At 42.2% G+C, this 17771-nt stretch overlaps 3 protein-coding genes and 1 long non-coding RNA gene across 17 annotated transcripts; 3 read left to right on the top strand and 1 right to left on the bottom strand.

The window, feature by feature from the left end:
* Positions 1-214: 214 nt before the first annotated feature.
* Positions 215-8751, top strand: LOC139817587 (uncharacterized). Of its 10 annotated transcripts, none has more exons than XM_071785802.1 (10): positions 215-469; positions 1749-1862; positions 1989-2097; positions 2202-2525; positions 2622-2858; positions 2939-3263; positions 3718-4004; positions 4084-4677; positions 4754-4910; positions 5310-8751. In XM_071785802.1, exons 2-10 carry the CDS (start codon positions 1819-1821, stop codon positions 5837-5839), a joined length of 2607 nt encoding a protein of 868 aa, XP_071641903.1. In that variant the 5' UTR covers positions 215-469; positions 1749-1818; the 3' UTR covers positions 5840-8751. The 10 variants fall into 10 exon arrangements, with proteins under 10 accessions (XP_071641903.1, XP_071641899.1, XP_071641895.1 ...); XM_071785798.1 differs by having other exon boundaries at positions 1749-1907; XM_071785794.1 differs by having other exon boundaries at positions 1621-1907.
* A 709-nt stretch (positions 8752-9460) lies between these two features.
* On the top strand, positions 9461-12659 carry LOC139817593 (probable ATP-dependent RNA helicase DDX55 homolog). 2 transcript variants are annotated; one of them, XM_071785817.1, is made up of 7 exons: positions 9461-9741; positions 9878-9985; positions 10305-10577; positions 10673-11031; positions 11325-11522; positions 11630-12320; positions 12493-12659. In XM_071785817.1, exons 1-7 carry the CDS (start codon positions 9643-9645, stop codon positions 12529-12531), a joined length of 1767 nt encoding a protein of 588 aa, XP_071641918.1. In that variant the 5' UTR covers positions 9461-9642; the 3' UTR covers positions 12532-12659. The 2 variants fall into 2 exon arrangements, with proteins under 2 accessions (XP_071641918.1, XP_071641919.1); XM_071785818.1 differs by having other exon boundaries at positions 9462-9741; positions 9882-9985.
* LOC139817610 (uncharacterized) lies at positions 10421-13621 on the bottom strand. Of its 2 annotated transcripts, XR_011733275.1 has the most exons (6): positions 13483-13621; positions 13104-13359; positions 12475-12705; positions 10993-11054; positions 10662-10877; positions 10421-10559 (listed from the first exon to the last, which is right to left on the bottom strand). It is a non-coding gene; the product is annotated as an uncharacterized lncRNA (long non-coding RNA). The 2 variants fall into 2 exon arrangements; XR_011733276.1 differs by lacking the exon at positions 13104-13359 and having other exon boundaries at positions 13483-13618.
* Tes (testin LIM domain protein) lies at positions 12523-17169 on the top strand. Of its 3 annotated transcripts, XM_071785808.1 has the most exons (7): positions 12523-12665; positions 12800-13039; positions 13300-13355; positions 13493-13697; positions 14084-14376; positions 14584-16185; positions 16534-17169. In XM_071785808.1, the coding sequence occupies exons 3-7, from the start codon at positions 13305-13307 to the stop codon at positions 16882-16884; spliced, it is 2502 nt and encodes an 833-aa protein (XP_071641909.1). In that variant the 5' UTR covers positions 12523-12665; positions 12800-13039; positions 13300-13304; the 3' UTR covers positions 16885-17169. The 3 variants fall into 3 exon arrangements, with proteins under 3 accessions (XP_071641909.1, XP_071641910.1, XP_071641908.1); XM_071785809.1 differs by lacking the exon at positions 12523-12665 and having other exon boundaries at positions 12745-13039; XM_071785807.1 differs by lacking the exons at positions 12523-12665; positions 12800-13039 and having other exon boundaries at positions 13214-13355.
* Positions 17170-17771: the final 602 nt, after the last annotated feature.

The raw sequence follows: 17771 nt of genomic DNA, 5'->3' as shown, positions 1-17771 counted from the left end.
ATAAAATGATAAATGTCCGCGCCGCGACACACGACACGATTCGACATTGACCATCGACGGTCGGTCGGTTGACAATTGACAATTGACATTCGTTCGGTCGGTTCGGTCGCAAGCGTCGCAGGCGTCGCGACGTCGCGAGAATGGTCGAGACTATAGAGAGTCTAGAGACTAGAGACTGCCCGAGACTCCCGAGACTCCCGAGACTGGTCGAGGTCGAGCAGACTCGAGTCACCGAGACGCAGACGCTCGAGCGAGTGACGAGTGAGCGTCGTGGCCGTCGTGAGCGAGTACTCGGAGTACTCGGAGTTCGGACTGTTTGGAGTTGGGTGTCGAGTGTCGGGTCGAGACTCGACGACTCCTACTCGAGCGAACGGGCCGGATACTGCCCGACAGGCGTTCACCAGGTGGCGACTGCGTCCAAGAGTCACCGTGATCAGGTTGATCAGGCGACTTGTAGCTTGTAGTTCTTGTAGGTACATACGTCAAGAGAGAGAGATAGAGAGAGAGAGAGAGAGAGGGGTTGCGAGCCCATCGTGTGTCGTGTGTCGTTCCACCACATGTTGACTAGTTGAAAACGAGGAAAGAAGCGCGCATACTTTGCGGAGTCCGCGGACCCGGGCCCCTCGCCGCCCGCGCCACTTGCCGCTCGTCGTTTGTCGTTTGCCGTTTGCCGTTCGCACTTTGCGGACCGTCAATCGTACATACATACGTACAACATACTTTACGTACGTGCATATACATACATACGTCCTCTCCCTCTCTTTCTCTCTCTCTCTTTCTCCTTTCCTCCCTTGCTCCCTTCCCTATTCCCTAGACGTGAGCGACGTAAAGGTGAAGCCCCGTTGGCCGAGAGTCGTACGGACGGTCGGACGGACGAACCGTAGAGCGCGCAACTTTCTACACTCTGTCGAGGACTGTGCAGGACTGAGGAGCAGCCGTCGCCTAGTGCGTTACGTCACGCGGTCGTTGACAATCGTCGGAGCATCGTCGAGAGTCGAGACACGACACGAGCGTGGTCAGTGGTGGTGCTTTTGCTTGATCGCCTGTGATCGCTCGTGATCGCCTTGTCGAGCTGATCGGTCGAAGCCAACTTGCGCGAAGCCGCTCGTACGGTCGCACGCTGTCGTAGTCGTACACGTCGTCCACCCCCGTCACTCGTCACTCCGTGCGTACGTATCGCGTATCGCATATCGCTGATCGCTGATCGCATTGCGTACGCGCGTCCTCCGTTTGGGTTAGTCGGTTCGGGTTCGGGCGAGAGACCGTCTCTAGCCTCGCGTCTCGGCTATAGCTTGTAGCTTGTAACCTGTAGCCTGTAGCCGCGGTCGCGACGACGCGACGTTTCGCTCCTGTCGAGTCACGGCTTAAAGTCACGCAACGCAACTGATCAAAGTCGAGTTCGATCGTCTTGCGCGCGTTGTGCATTCACTCGCCGTGAGCCACTTTGCTTGCATTCGGGCTCGTTTCGACATATAACCTCAAAAGTCTTCGTGAATGTTGATAGTTTTCGCAGCCTTCGCGGCCTCCTTTTCCTCCTCTTCTCCTCCTCCCTCTCATCCTCGACATTCTCATCTTTATCCCCATCCTTACCTTCGCCGACGGCCTTCCTCCCTCTCGTAGTCAGTCGTTTCCGTCGTTCCGCGAGAACGTTGCCGACGAACGTAAGAGCGTCGCCGTCTACGGGCCTACGGATCTTTTCGACGTCGAGCGGTCATCGGTCAAGTAGTCAAAATTCCGGTCCCTACTAGGAAACGAGAGGGCCTCCAACAAACCGGTGGCAGAAATCCATCAGCGCGTGGCCAAGAACCGTCGGGCAAAATGAATAGCAATAGCAAGAGGAAGAACCGTACGAACAATAACAGGTACTGCCAATCACTTGGCTTTCCTCGTCAAGATCATAATAGCAGGTATAATATCCAACACATAGCGATACGTATATATCGACCATTAAAAGTAACTCCTTCTCCTTGATCCATGCCTTCTTCCAGATCTCCACGGGCGCGCGGGCCGCAAGAGAGATGCGTCGCAGCCGAGGGGGTTTATAACAATGCTCATTTTATGCATGCGGTCACTAGCCACGTTGGCAACATAGTGCAGGTAGGATGCGACCGGCCAGATATAAGCTAACGTCTCTGTAAGGTTCCTTTCAAGGCCGCACACACACACAGACTTTGACTCCTCTTTCTCTTATCTATCTGCAGATTCAAACTCAAAATGGCTCGGTGTTCGAGGGCGTGTTTAGGACGTTCTCGAGTCAATTCGACGTAGTGCTGGAGATGGCTCATCGTGTCGAGAGCTCGGGAAAGATTAGCGTAGATAGCGTAGTAGAGAAATTAATTTTTAACCCGAAAGACGTTGTCACTATATCTGCCAAGGATGTCGATTTAGATTATGCTATAAGAGATACTTTCCAAACGGATACCGCCATTAGTAAGTTTAATGGTTTGATCGGCGAGAAGGAACTCGAGCCCTGGGATCCGCCGACTACTATGAATGGAGCCGATTTAGAATTGGACGGTGCCGCCGTAAGCGCATGCATTTATCACGAAAGATGATCCTATTCGTTTAGAAGGGTATGTTATTGTATTGTATTGTTCTATAAAATTTTGTCTCGATTTTAGAACGGTTGGGACGTGAACGAAATGTTTCGTAAAAATGAACAAGAATACGGAGTTCAAACCACGTTTGAGCCTTCCTTGGTCGGTTACACTCTACAACTACAACGTAAAGACACAAAGGATTATAAGGAACAAGAGCAAAAGGCTGCTGAGATAGCAAATGAGATCGAATCTCAACCAAATCACAAAGCTAGATTAGAACTGGAAAACGGCGATGAGGAGGAAAGATTTGCAGCTGTGGTGAGCTTCAGATTACATTTCGGAATTTGTGCTTTTATTCTCCCCTCCCCCTTGTCTTATCAGTCACTATTTGATTCTAGTCACGACCTACTGAGGGAAAATATATTCCGCCACCGTTAAAAAAGAAAAATGGTAATACTAGTAAACTGATGCGATCCGGTCAGAGCGAGCCTCCATCCTCGCCAGGAACCACCAACAACAAGAATGTCTACAGTCAACCCCCTCCGTCCACGGTCAATGTAAATGTCCCGCAGCCGAGCATGCCGGTGGGAGTACAGCCTGCTCATACCTCGGTGCAACATCCAGTATCTTTAAATATGAGTATGCCGCCCAACGGAGTGGTTGTTACGTACAATAATCCGCCACCGCCGTTTGTGCCTCCACCGACGACGCAGTCGCAGCAAGGTATGTTACTTATTCGCACTTTCTTGCAAAGGTGAGATTCAAATGGAAAGTGCTATTTGGAAGCTATTTGGTTGCTGTTCGGTATACTTACTCTGCTCTATTCCAAGATTACCGTTTTTTTATCAATCGACTTCGCGAAGCTACTAATAATTCGTTTAGCGACTTGATTCGAGTTTCATGCTGCAATGTATCGTGTGTGTAGTAATATCGCAATAATAATCTTCAATTAACCATAGTAGGGGCTCTATGTATGTCGACGATGTTGATGAATATTTTACAATTAATACGGGGAATAACAATATTTTTAGACTTTCCTTCGTAGGGAACGTACAATGTTCTCCCCTTACCTCAGGAAAGGTATCATTGACGGGCAGTGTATAGTTGTAGCCGCCTCCGTCATACGAAAGGCGCGTGCATGATTATGTGAATGATATAGTAAGTTTTCTTGATATAGCAATCCAGCAGAATCAATCGCAACCTCAAGTTACTCCTTCGATGGCGCAAGTAAACTTTCCACCGCAACAACAGACGCCCCCGAGTAAAATAAATACGGAGAAACGTGAGCGACCTGGCAGACAACAGGTTTATCAAGCTGATAAAGCGCCACCAGCACCATTTCCACAATCAAACGTTGCGTCTTCTCATCAGCAACAACAGTCTTCGCATCAACAACATACATCATTGACGCAACAGAACTCGGTAGAAGGGCAAATAGTCATACATAAGTCGGACCATAGAAAGGTACGGCACATACTCTCATTTAAATCTGTATCTTTTTTTCCCCCTTTTAATCGCGAGGCAACTTATATATGCCTATAAGTTTTACTTTAAGGTTCCAACACCACGTGGAAGAGAAGAACAGCATTCGGAATTAAGACAATTTGCCACGGAATTTAAATTAGCGGAATCGCAGGGGCCGCCAGATACCCCTCAAATATCCAGAAAACAACAGCATCAGCATCAACAAGACGTGCATTCCGCTACTCCAATGAATCAGCCGCATCACCAAGGTCCCCATCAACATACGAGTCCACAACAGCTACCGCAACAACAGCCACCTACGCAGCAGCATACCAGTCCTCATCAGCAACATCAAACTGTACAAGATGAACCAGTTACCAGTAAGCCACCACCTGGTCCATCCATAGTAAGATCGACAAGTCCGCCTCAGCAGCAGCAGCAACAGCAACAGCAACAGCAACAGCAGCAGCAGCAACAACAACCACAACAACAACAACAACCACAGCAACAACAACAACCACCACCGTCACAACCACCTCAGACTAATACTCCGGTGACGGTGCAACAATCTCCATCGGAACCCGCGGTTGATAAGATAACTACTGCTTTTAAGAAATCTACTTTAAATCCAAATGCTAAAGAATTCAATCCAAATGCCAAACCATTCACGCCGGTAAGTAATGTATATCACCTGTTAGAAAGTTGAACCTGAATGGAAACAATAAACGTTGTATCTTTACAATGTGCAGCGCTCACCTAGCACACCGACGCCTAGTCGACCGCATACGCCACAGACTCCTCAGTATACAGGGGCGACTATGCCCGCGACCGTTGTTATGCCGGCATACGTAACGCCAACAGCTTTCAGTCAACCACCTGCTCAACAAGTGGCAAGGTTCCGGAAGGGTCAGTATTCCCACGATGCATTTATATATCTTAAGTGCACGTTTCTTACGCGTTCAGGTGCATGTAATAATATAGTTGACAAAGTTCAAGTATTAATACGCACGTATCTTTTTTGTAGTACTAATATAGATTTGAAAAGGTCCTTCAAAGTTTTCTTTGCTTCGAACGCGTTGTTCTTGATGTTCTCGTATACGAATCTCACGAATTCAAACTTGGAATCACTCGTTCTTCCAAAGTTAGTTTAAAGTCACGTGTAGTTTTTCTCTTTCTTCCGTATGTATGTGTTTGTGCGTATGTGTGTGAGTGAGATTGACCATAATTACAAGTGTTGTAGCGTCGGCGTCGTATAAAACAAAACAGACACCGTGTGTAACACGAGGTATGTCGTGTTTTTTATAGTGCCAATGATGCAGCATCGTGCGCCAGATATAGCGTCTCAGATGCAAGTGGCCGCAGCGACGGGACAGCCGTTATTAGCGCCAGCTATACATCCATTCCAGGTGCCTTATCCAGGACAACCGGCGTACCAACAAATGGTACGAATGGTCCAGGCACCGCCGCCACCGCACATGGCTACTCCGTACCATCATCACCATGACTCGCAAGGTCCACAAGCCCCCGGGTTACAATACATGGGCCCGCACACTCATCCGCACCCTCACGTAGCTCAACAGCCGCCTAGCCAAACGCCGTCCCCGGCCAATCCGAATCAACCGCACACCCCGGGTGCTTATAATCCGCCCGGTACTCCACAGCCTACGTATCCGCAACCTCCGCCGCAAAGTCACGCGCCGAGCTATCCGATCATGTGCCCTATAATTCCATCTCACATACCGTCAATTCCACCGCAACACATGCAATATCTGCAACCGCAGCCGCCTCCGGGTGCGCAGCAGACTATACCTGTCATTTTACCGCACAATCAGTAGCCGTGACATAAAGTAAAGGAAGAAAAGGAAGGAAGCACTGTTCTAGTATTCTGAAAAAGGTAGGATAAGACTTTCAAAATTGAGTTACTTTCATGATGGCCCCGATCGATCGGCTACAAATATACTGAGCGATATAAATATACCTATTCAGCGTCTCAATCGTCTCAACTTTGATGAGCAGCTTGAGAGTCATCTCGCGTTACATTTCGTTGCGGCAGAGAGAAAGAAAGGGACAAAATAATTTCAGCCGGTAATCACGGCGAAGCAACGATATCCCCCGATATACCGAATGGTACTATAAACGGATTCTAAAACTGGTGTCTCTCACTAAAGAGAGTGTTGACCATCTTGAAAGTAACCTGTTATTCAAAAATATTCAAATGTAGGTCGATCGTTGAATGACCTATGGCCTGTATTATCGTCGAGTCCCTTGAAAATTTCATTGATTATTATTTTAATCAAGTTTTAAAATTGTAAAATGATAGTTTATCATTATGCAATTTCGCAAAATTCTCTCACAAGTTCACTTTTGTCGGCGTAGCATGTGTATCGAAGAATATACCTATATCGAGAAAGGGTCGACGCGACTTTTTCGAGATCGTGCATTTTTATCGAGTAGTGCTCAACTCAACTGTCGGAGATAAGACGAGGACCGCTCTCGTTCAATAGACGTATTTTAAATTCAAGGGTTTGAATTTTGTCTCGTACAGAAGATAGCTAAGCTTGCACTACTTTGTCAGGTCAGGTAACAACCAAGATTTAGCGAGAGAAACAAGATTGTTGACGCGAGCGACGTCATCTCTCTTTCGCGCTCTCTCCCTCCCGCCTGCCCGCTCGCCCCTCTCCTCCCCTCTCCCTCCTCTCTCCTCTCTCATTTTCTGTCTCTCTTTTTTTTTCCGTCGTTTTTAATCGAGATAATTATTGAAATTATACGAGAATAAAGTATATGGAAGTACACATGGCATTGCATGGCATATTTTTCTGCCCGTGACTGACAATGGGTGTCACGTCGATTTGGAGTAAGGAAGACGTCGGAGAAAAAAGAAGATGGGACGATATCGCGATTCCTTCGAGTTTAATTTGAGAACGAAATGAGCGATAATTAACGAAGCTGGAGTACGGCTTGCAGGGTAAAACACTAGCGAGATACGCGATTCTGCGATTTGTTGACAATGAGTTTTGTTACTGATATCTGATATGTGAGGTGTTGATATGCGCGCAGGATCTTTGAACGCGAAAGATATAGACTATGCGAGATAGATACGCAACATGCGACGGCACATGGACGAATCTCGTGCTATAACTCGGTGGCGTTAAAAAACGGTGCGAACAGCAGGCATTCGAGAGGTACATAATTTGCATTTGCATGTCTTGGACATTTCAAGTTTACTATCGAAATTTCAATTTATTTCAATTTATTTCAATAAATTTCAATAGTAAACTACGTACGTTTGTATAGCCGTTGTGTTGTACTCTGCACTAATGGCAGACAACCTGCGTTTTCCACATTTTCCACATTTCTCAATGCTACGTACGCAATTAACAGACGCAAGATCCAATAATGAGAAAAGCGCATTGTTGGACAATCGATACGTTTATATTAGGTATGGCGCGATACGACGCGTGCTTAAAAAGTTTTTGTCGTTTGAAAAAGATAAAGATAAAGAAAACTCGCGATATATATATTATTAATAGCTTTGTTGCGCTCTCCAGAAATCCGGATTACTAAAGATTGGCGCATACATTTTTGCGAGATGTAAGAAAAGAAACGTGACGAGGCGCGCTATCGTTTCTTACATAAATTTGGTGATTAATTTTTTTTATTTAATTTTACGCAAACGCGCTTGTCCGTAAAAAACATCCGTGCGTAATCCTGATGAGAAGAAGAGAACGTGATCGACTGTCACGTTGTTACCTTGTACCTTTTGTAACGAAGACAACGTTACTCGCGGGGCGGCGACTTTTGGCAGAGGTGGGGAGCAGGACGATTGACGTACGCGAATCCTACGACGTGTTTGCCAATTATGTACCTCTTATCGACAAGTAAAAACATAGATACCACGGACTTGGAAATCTATCTGAACGTAGCGTATACTGCCACGTAGGTCAAGGGGGGCATGAGATCAGAGGCGAAAAAGAATTGCGTTTAGTAAGCCGGCATCGTATCTCTTCAAAATGATCGAGCACATAATGCACAGTCGCCAACTCTTTTTCTACCGAGTACTGACAGGATTTATAGAAATTTATTATAAATCTCCTTCCTAATCGACGATCCAAGAATAAAGGGGATATTTGTGCGCTCGCCCCGCGCCCGCGCCCGCGCCTCGCTCAATTAGACTCGAAAGGATTAAATTTGTATATCGTACGATATTAAACTTGTATTTTTGTCGCGTAACCACGCGTGGAATGCGAATGCGTTGCGCGTGCGACGAAAGTATATTTTTATTTTGCGTGCGGATATGCCATATCGGAATAAGGGGTGAAGGGGAAGGGGGGAGGATTAAAAAGGGGAAGAACGGGGAGAAAAGTCCGTTTGTTTATTCGCAGCTAGAGATATACCTACGCAATGCCAAATGATTTGTCGGCATTTGCGCGGCATTGACTGACGTCGAGTTGAAAAAAAGGTGGGCAAAGTATTCCCCCTTTCCTTCCCTAATCGCCGCTAATCTCAGTTTCCCCTTGTAGAAGGCTCCGTTCGGATGAATTTCCGCGCTCGATACCGATTGGGAAAAGAAAGTTAAACAACTATACGGCCTTAGACCTAATCGTGTATATAAACGGAAGGAAGCAAAAACAACTTTTGCCTGAGAGAGATAGTTGAATGTGTGGCATCGTTAAACAGATTTTATATTAAAGAGATTTAAAAAAAAAAAAGAAAAACATTAAAATAAAATCAATACGTTAAAAACCAATTTTTTTGCGTAATATCTCATCCCCTTCTTGTCCTCTCACCTCGCGTATATAGTTTTCGAAAAATTTACTCAAAGCAGAACATTGTCTTGGATATTTCTTTAATTTACATTTGAAGCAATACGCCGTGCTTCAAATATAATGGACTTTATTATAATTGGTTCTTTTCTTGTTATCCTCGCTTCTATTTAATCTCATCCATTTGATTTTTGATTGTATGTACATACGTCTGTACGTTGCCGCCAATGTAAACCGGATTTTTTACGCATGCGCGATAAATGTGACTCCAAATAACTAAAGCCCCTTGCACAATAGGCGATAGCGAGACAGCGACAAAGTTGCTGACGAGGGCCTCCGCACAATGAAAAAATATAAGGAACAAGGAACAGATTAAGTATTATTATTCTTCAATTGAAAGAAAGGAGAAGAGGAATGCTTTGAAGTCAAACCTGACGCTTTGTGCCGCGCGTCAAGTGAACCGCAGCCTTGAAAAGGCACCTTATTGGCTCCTGCCCACAGGACGCGGAAACGCTTGCCGCGCGGCAAGAAGCGACGCGGTAGCCAATCACCGTGTCGCTTTTCCGTAAGAACCAAATGTTTATTGGCTACCGCGTCGCTTCTTGCCGCGCGGCAAGCGTTTCCGCGTCCTGTGGGCAGAAGCCATTACTTCTAGGGACACTTGTGGTTCTGGAAAGCAGCCCTAGTTTGAAATTACACGTGTGGTGCGATCATCGACACAGCACATGTCCCATGACTCCCATCTCCCATGTCCCATGTTGATGATGGGTTATGGGCACATGGGTCTGGGTGCAACATTCGTGTTTTAAATGGATAGATGAAATTATTCCCTGATATTATTTCGGAATAAACGGAGAGAAAAGAAGAAGATCACAATGAAGACACAGAAATGGGAAGAACTGGATGTGCGATTGAGTGATCCTATACTGCAAACGCTCAAAGAGTTGAGATTTTTCAACATGACACCAGTTCAGGTAACATACCACATACATCGTCTCACAATACCGACAAAAACACGCTTGTGTACATATACACGTCTGTTTAGTATTTCGTTTATAGACGCAACATTTATATTATGATATGATATGATATGTTTTGTTTCATGCCTAGGCAGCATGTATACCGTTATTATTGAACGGTAAGGATGTTGCAGCGGAAGCGGTTACAGGCAGTGGCAAGACACTCGCTTTTCTTATTCCTCTACTGGAGATATTACAAGTAACCTTTCAACTTTTCAACCTTTTAACCTCTCGTTCTCGCGTGCATTTATCTTTCGAAACGTTTAGAAAATGGCAGAAATGCATTAAAACAAATATTACTTGCGCTTAAAGACATAGACAGATTAAGTGAAAGATTTGTCAATCACACATACATGAGAGATAGAAGCTAAATTAACGTAGACATTAAGTACTTTGATTTGTGTTTACTTTTCTTATTTATCTTCTTTTCCTATTGACTATTGACTAACTGTTCTAGAGCGATTTATGTTTTAATGTAATATAATGTATTAAAAAGTTTTATCGCAACATGTGTATAGAAGCGAACTGAAAAATGGAAGACTATGGAGGTAGGAGCGATAGTGGTTAGTCCTACGAGAGAACTGGCTACGCAGATTAGTGAAATTTTAATCAAGTTTTTGGAGAAAATACCATCGTTGACACAAGTATTACTGGTTGGCGGTGTGACGCTTAAGAAAGATGCAGAGAAATTGAAGAAAGGAGCTAATATTATTGTTGCCACACCTGGTAGATTGGAAGATATCTTGTCTAATCGTACGTCCATCAATTTGAATCTGTGTGTAAAATCTTTGGTAATTAGCTCATCTTCTCGTCTAAAACAATCTCATTTATATGCAATAGAGATTCCCAAATTATTAACTACTAAAGGTATTTACCTTTGTTCTAGGAATTTCTTGTATTAGATGAGGCAGATAGATTACTAGACTTGGGATTCTCTGCGACTTTAGATAGTATTTTAAGCTATTTGCCACGTCTTAGAAGAACAGGACTGTTTTCTGCGACACAGACGAAAGAACTGCAGCAATTGATTAGGGCAGGACTGAGAAATCCAGCGTTAATCGTTGTGAAAGAAAAGTCTAATGTCTCCACGCCTGTAAATTTAAAAAATAATTTCACACGTGTCCATCCTGAGTACAAGTTGCCAGTGATGATAGATTTTATACGGTTAATAGGATTTAGAACCAAGTACATGATATTTTTACCTACCTGCGCGTGCGTGGATTATTTCAGTCGAGTTATACAGGCGTAAGTGCATAATTGACAAATATCTGTAATAATATTACAGCTTTATTTGCTACTAAATTCCATATACTTAATTTTGCCATCTGAAATGTCTCTGTTGCTTTTCGTTCGCGACATTTTTACTTTATTGTCAAACAACACAATTTTTTTCCAATTTATTTTCTCACCGTAATCACAAAAGTAATAATAGAGATGTTTCAGATCAGATTAGGCAAAATATTCTCTACAAGTGGTTGTATGCAATAATGCACGTATGTGTTTATGTATATGTATATGCGTGCACATATTTATTACAGATTATTACCATCGATAAATGTACTTGCTCTACACGGTAAAATGAAAAGCAAGAGGTATAAAGTATTCGATAAATTTCGACATGCCGAAAATGGTATTTTAATATGCACAGATGTAATGGCTCGTGGAATCGATATATCAGAAATAGACTGGGTATTACAATATGACCCTCCCTCTATGGCTAGCAGTTTCGTACACAGGTAACCTAACAGGTGTTACGTAGTATTATATAGAAGCAAATATATATTGATCAATGTTTTAAAGATTTATTCTCTAACTCTAAAACGTGATTTTTTTTATCGTATAGATGCGGTAGAACCGCTAGGATTGGTAATGAAGGAAACGCATTGCTGTTTCTTCTAGAAACAGAGAGTGCGTATGTAGATTTCATTAAAAGAAATCAAAAGGTCGAACTGCATCGAATGGAAACAAAATTGAACGAGGATACCATTGATGAATGCTTACGGTGTATGAGGCAGATGCAACAAAAGGATCGACTTATGTTTGATAAAGCCAACCGTGCTTTTGTTTCATATGTGCAAGCGTATAGTAAACACGAATGTAATTTAATTCTTCAGTTAAAAGATATCGATTTGGGAAAATTAGCTATGGGTTTTGGTCTTTTGAGAATGCCAAAAATGCCAGAGCTCAAGGGGAAGAATGTGTCATCTTTCGTTTGCCCTGAAATCGATGTAAACGCGATACCTTATGCAAACAAACAACGTGAATTGCGTAGGATTAAAAAATTGAGCGAATACCAGAACACTGGCGTTTGGACGAATAATTACAGATGTAAGCGAAAGCGAACTGAATCCTGGTCTGAAACCAAAAAGAGAAAACTCGAGAGACAAGAGAAACGAAGTAAACGAAAGGAGAGGAAGGAATTGAAACAATTTTCAACAACTTGCAATAAAAAGAAGAGGAAGCGAATAAATGACGAAGATCTTGAGCAATTGGCGAAAGATATAGCATTAATTAAAAAATTTAAGAAGAGGAAGGTAACTCGTCGATTTCTTCTGTATTACAAAACCAAATCTCCCTCCACCACCCCTCTCTCTTTCTCTCACCTTCCCCTCCACACACACACACACACACACACTCTCATACTCTTAACTTTTCTATTTTTATTGTTTTGTATTTCATATTTTGTACCTTTATCTTTAATTGCAGATATCGCAGGAAGAATTTGATACGGCTTTCGAAGTCTGAAAATATTGGACATAATTGCGCGAGACATGTTTAAAATATACTTCGATCAAAATTCTCATTTTCTTAATATTTTCACTGTACGTGGTTCTCTCAAAATATATTATACATGTGAAACTTGGTAATGTAAACGCACAGTTAGTATTTTCTTGCGATTCCTTTCCTTTGAGTTAATTCCTATAAAATGTTTACAGAATTCGTATCATTACGTAGGTAAATGGAGCGTTAGAAATTGTCGCGTTTGTGACAAGTGATAAATGTTTATTTGCAGGAGATAAGGATCGCTCAGAGGGGATTCATTTGTTGTCTTTGCTATGTTATAAGATTTGACACGAATACGAAGCTCAAGCGTGCAAATAAACGCACACGATAAAATGCAAGACTCGCCTTTGTATGCTCTGCTCGTCTCTATCTTTGTTGGGTCTTTAAAAGCGTCCCCACTACGCGACGGGGCCAGGATAACGCGGTGGAAGGGAGCGAAATCTACTAACACTACTAACAGGCGTACGTGGTACGTGCAGGGCAACGCGCGCGCGCGTGTGTATGTGTATGTACATGTACATGTATATGTATACCTTTTGAAAGAATGGAGCTGTCTGTGTCTCGGAAAATCACAAAGTATTGGTATGGATAGTCATGTCGGATAGTTGCTTCGATGATTCATGCACATTCGTGTTGTATGTCAAGCGAATGCACGATCGAGATAAATTTACGTTAAATATAAGAGTCGTCTTCTAATAATAGTCTTATTCTCATGTTGGAAAATGGAAGAAGACATGACAAATCGCCCAAAGTGGCTGTTGGAACTGGAAAGTCGTAAGCGGAAGGTACCTACGTCAAATTTCAACATATACCTGTACATATACTTTGGTTAAAAGTCGATAGATAAGAGGGAAGCGTAATGTATATAAAATTAAGATTGAAAGAGAGTCAATTGATTGTATCGTGCTTTACGTTTGCTCAGCCACGTTTAGCGCACGAAGCTGGAGCTGGTGCACCATGCACAAACTGTAATTCCGCGTGTCCTGGTCTCGATCTCCATTTCTGGCGAAAAATTTGCAAGAATTGCAAATGCGGTCGAGATGATCACGATGTCGATGATGATGAATTCCCGCAATTTGATCTGCTACTTGGACCAAGCCTTGGAAAGTTTAAAAAGAAGTCCATGCGTAAGTATTATTTATATACAATATACATAATTAATCGCAATTATATAAAAGTGTTATATTTCTCACTCTTGTATAGTTGCAAGTTACAAGGTATAAAATTGTAAATTTTTAAAAAATCTATCAAACACGAATAACGACACTACTTTTACGATCACATACGTAACATTGAACGTTTTGTTTGTTTAAAGTACAATAATATATGGTCAAAACATAATTCCTATTTCTGAGTAAAATTCTGAGTCAGATTCTCTTATGCAAAACTTAATATCTTTATAAGATACAAAGGTATTTTTATGTGTGCGTGCGCGCGTGTATGTACATATGGTATGTATATGTGATAGATACACGCACCACATCTACCTCTTACATTAAAAATTGATCTTTAGGTTTGCAAGTAAATAATAAGAAACAAAACGATGGTGAAACTACATTCGAGTGGGTGCCGCCAGATACAACTAAAGAACTTGCTGTGGATTATATGAAAGCTTTGCCTGCGGAGAAATTGCCGATTAAAGGATCCGTCGGTGCTGTTTTGAGAAGGCAATTGTTACAGAAACAACTTCCCCTTCATGATATCGATTTTAAAGTCTGTGATGAACTTAGCGAACAGGAGCAGAAACAATTTGAAAAATATTTAGAGAATATAAAGAGATATGTAGGACAAGGCAAAGTGATGAAGGTAAGTCATAGCGACTTGACTCAACAGCGTACATCTCAACAATACATCTTATTTTAGTTGCAGATTTGTAAGATTATGTAAATATCACACAGATATTTACATATTTGAGATTTTTTTCTCAAATGAGAGTGCTTCAAGTGCATTTATCTATTTCTCTAGCGCGCATTTATATTTCGTTTCGCATAATGTAGATATTATTATTTTCAGATGTTCGGTGCTCGTCCATTTGATCGTTCTCTCATGACACCTGTCAATGCAACCGATATGCAAAAGTGCAGTCCACAGCATAAATCTCATTCTCATGTATCTTCCACTGGTGTTCAATTACGTACACCGAGTAGCTTTGCTGTAAAAGGTCCGTATGCGAGGCATCCGTATGAAGTTCAAAATAAACGAGACGCTTCTACAGTCATAAATAACGATGAGGTATCTAGTACAAAGGAGTATAACTATACCCTAGACAATGTGTCTGCCAACAGCAGTATCGCGAGATCGCAACCAATCGAAGGAAAATTGACTTGTGAGAATTTCCAACGTGTACACGCGCACGATACTGTATCGGTAAAAGGTATAGATGGCAAGATAGTTAATTCTTCGATTCTTACACATTTCGCTGAGCAAGAAATCGTATCCGCTCGCGAGAGGCATGCTTTCGGAAATTACATTCCTCCTCACGGAGGAGACGCTTTCGAAGGAGGACACGGAGAAACGCGATGCCTGAACGATACCGCGTCGTACATCGCGCATCCAGAAGATGCGCATAACGACAAGACGGCTTTCATCGCGGAATCCATGCTGGCGGACGCGCTTCTTCCGCCCAGTGCGATACACGCCAACGATATTATCGGAAGCACACTGGACGAAAAAGGATTGACGTTTATAAGGGAGAAGCTCGCCGATAAATATAACGTCGCGGAGAATCCAGTCGCGATGCGCGCTGTTTCCAAATCGCTCCGACCGTTAGACACGAGTAATACATCGTATCCGCGTAGCGGAGGAGTCAAGGAAAACGATACTCCCGCAGGTGTCGGCATCAGGTACGCAGAGAGAACGGAGAATATTATCGCTGCTGCGAAGAACCCTTTCGAAACGGCAGAGATAATCACTCCTTTAGAAGCAGAGAGAAAGATGTATAAACCTCTGTCTGAAGTAATCGAATCGACCATTCTACCTGCCAGTAGTACCAATGTAAACGAACGAAAGCGATGCGGCGCGGGCGGTTTGTTATCGAATAGCAAAGTGGCGAATAACGATTCGCTGGTGACGGATACAACTAAAGCCTCAATTACGGAAAGCATTGTGGATCCATTATCGAGCAAACGCATTTCCACAGATCCTACTTTTCCCACGTCGAACCTATCAACGCAAGCTCCTGATTCGCAAAAGCCTATCGATGCAAAATCCAATTCGTTGCAAGTCGAGTTGAGTAGTGGGATCCTGCAACCGTCCCTCATACATTCTGAACAGTTGCAAAATCAAGTGTTTCCTCACATCGTTGGAAACTTGAACGAACAATGTGTACAGTATACGCAACTTGCGGACCGTCTAAAAGATACCATTGAGAGCTTAAAGCTGGACTCGACAAGAGTGCACGAGTGCGAAAAATGCCACGAGGACATACGCGTCGGCGACGTAGTCGTAATCGCGGAGAAGGCCAATAACGCATCCTGGCACCCTGGCTGTTTCGTTTGTTCGGTATGCAACGAATTGCTGGTGGACCTCGTATATTTTTATTACAAGAATAAATTGTATTGCGGAAGAGACTTGGCTGCATTTCTAGGAATTCCTCGATGTTTCGCTTGCGACGAGGTAAGTGTGCAGGACATTTCTCATTTTTTAAACGCACATCCTTTTAAGCGCGGGTCGCGTTCTTGCCGTTCGACCAATTTCAAATCGACTTGAATTAACTCGGTAAAAATGTCGATCGAAAGAAGAAATCGCTCATTATCGTAACTTTTCAATTTACAATACTATAAAATATGTAAATTGAAAGACTAAAAATTCTTTCAAAGACTATCAATTGTAATAATAATTTTTTATTATTATAATTTTAATAATTTATTATTAGATATAACTTTAATAAATTTTTTCAAGCCATAAGAAATGGCTCAAAATGACAACAGTGGTGATTCGACTAACCATTTCTATTTGCTGCAGTTGATCTTTGTACGGGAGTACACGGTTGCGGAAGGGCATAATTATCACGTGAAGCATTTTTGTTGCTGGGACTGTGACGTACCATTGGCTGGGCAACAATACATTACCGAAAACGATCGACCATTGTGTCTGCCTTGTTATAAAAAATCATATGCAAAAACATGCGCCGCTTGCAATGTAGTGATTGCCGCCGATCAACAAGGAGTAGCTATAAAAAATTTAAACTTTCACGCGACTGAAGTTTGCTTTTGCTGTTACAGCTGTAAGAGAAACTTACTGAACGGCAGAATGGCGATAAAGAAAGATAAATTGTTTTGCAGTAAAGAGTGCATCGCAAAGTTTTTCAATTAGTAAATCAATAATATATAATAGACAAAAGAAGTCCGACTGCTATTTTCTGACGTGTCGTTTTTTTGTTGCGAGAGAGAAATATAATTACGTAATTCCATTATGAGAATATAAGAAACATGAAGTATTAAAACGTAAAATGTGTCATTAATTACTACTAATAGTTAAGAAAAAGTCACGAACCTGAGAAGATGTACTATATACGAGATTTTGTGACGTAAATCAATTATAATCCGATTATAACTTTGTTGTAAATCGAAGATGAATAATAATTTTTGTTTAATTGTATTTTAATCCTTTTGTTTAAGCCTATAGTGATTTTCGTACGTATTTATCCGTACGAAGAGTACGCTAATGATTCGCCAAAGATTTTCGTTCTGTATGTATGCAGAAATACAATAGGCCTGTTCGTTTTCGCTTCGGAACTAGTGCAATTAGAATGAAACAAATATATTTTCTTTCATCCTAACTTATTGCAGTTCAGAAGTGCAGCGGAAACGAACAGGCCTAATAACTCAAGTTTCTCTCTCTCCCCTTCTCCCTCTCTCTCTCAACTTTAATAATTTATTGTTGTAGTGTCTACGTACATACATACGTTAATTTATGAAGCGCGATAGTCATACATTTTGATTCTAAAGATGGGAGGGAAAGACGATAGAGAATGTTTTTTCGTTGCGTTTCTTTACAATTATATTTGAAGACGTAAAAAAATAGGAATAGATTTGTGTTCAATAGCTCTTAAATGTAAGTTTCTTATACACATTTCAGTTATGTCTTTAACATTAGTTACGTGGTTTGATGAAGAACCATGCAATTACTCATAAGGTATTCAATATATATCTATATATGCTACGGGTTAATTTCCAATACTTGAAAATATAGCGTTATTC

This window comes from Temnothorax longispinosus, chromosome 8 (genome assembly GCF_030848805.1).
Source record: "Temnothorax longispinosus isolate EJ_2023e chromosome 8, Tlon_JGU_v1, whole genome shotgun sequence".
Lineage (NCBI taxonomy): Eukaryota > Metazoa > Arthropoda > Insecta > Hymenoptera > Formicidae > Temnothorax > Temnothorax longispinosus.
Note: the sequence above shows the minus strand (reverse complement) of the source record. Positions and strands in the feature narration are given on the sequence as shown.

Coding starts and splice junctions, on each gene's coding strand:
- LOC139817587 (XM_071785798.1), top strand. CDS start 1,819: ATGAATAGCAATAGCAAGAGGAAGAACCGTACGAACAATAACAGGTAC. Junction 2,098..2,201: donor ACGTTGGCAACATAGTGCAG/GTAGGATGCGAC, acceptor ATCTATCTGCAG/ATTCAAACTCAAAATGGCTC. Junction 2,859..2,938: donor AGGAAAGATTTGCAGCTGTG/GTGAGCTTCAGA, acceptor ATTTGATTCTAG/TCACGACCTACTGAGGGAAA.
- LOC139817593 (XM_071785817.1), top strand. CDS start 9,643: ATGAAGACACAGAAATGGGAAGAACTGGATGTGCGATTGAGTGATCCT. Junction 9,986..10,304: donor CTCTACTGGAGATATTACAA/GTAACCTTTCAA, acceptor ACATGTGTATAG/AAGCGAACTGAAAAATGGAA. Junction 12,321..12,492: donor AAAAATTTAAGAAGAGGAAG/GTAACTCGTCGA, acceptor CTTTAATTGCAG/ATATCGCAGGAAGAATTTGA.
- Tes (XM_071785807.1), top strand. CDS start 13,293: ATGGAAGAAGACATGACAAATCGCCCAAAGTGGCTGTTGGAACTGGAA. Junction 13,356..13,492: donor TGGAAAGTCGTAAGCGGAAG/GTACCTACGTCA, acceptor ACGTTTGCTCAG/CCACGTTTAGCGCACGAAGC. Junction 16,186..16,533: donor GATGTTTCGCTTGCGACGAG/GTAAGTGTGCAG, acceptor TATTTGCTGCAG/TTGATCTTTGTACGGGAGTA.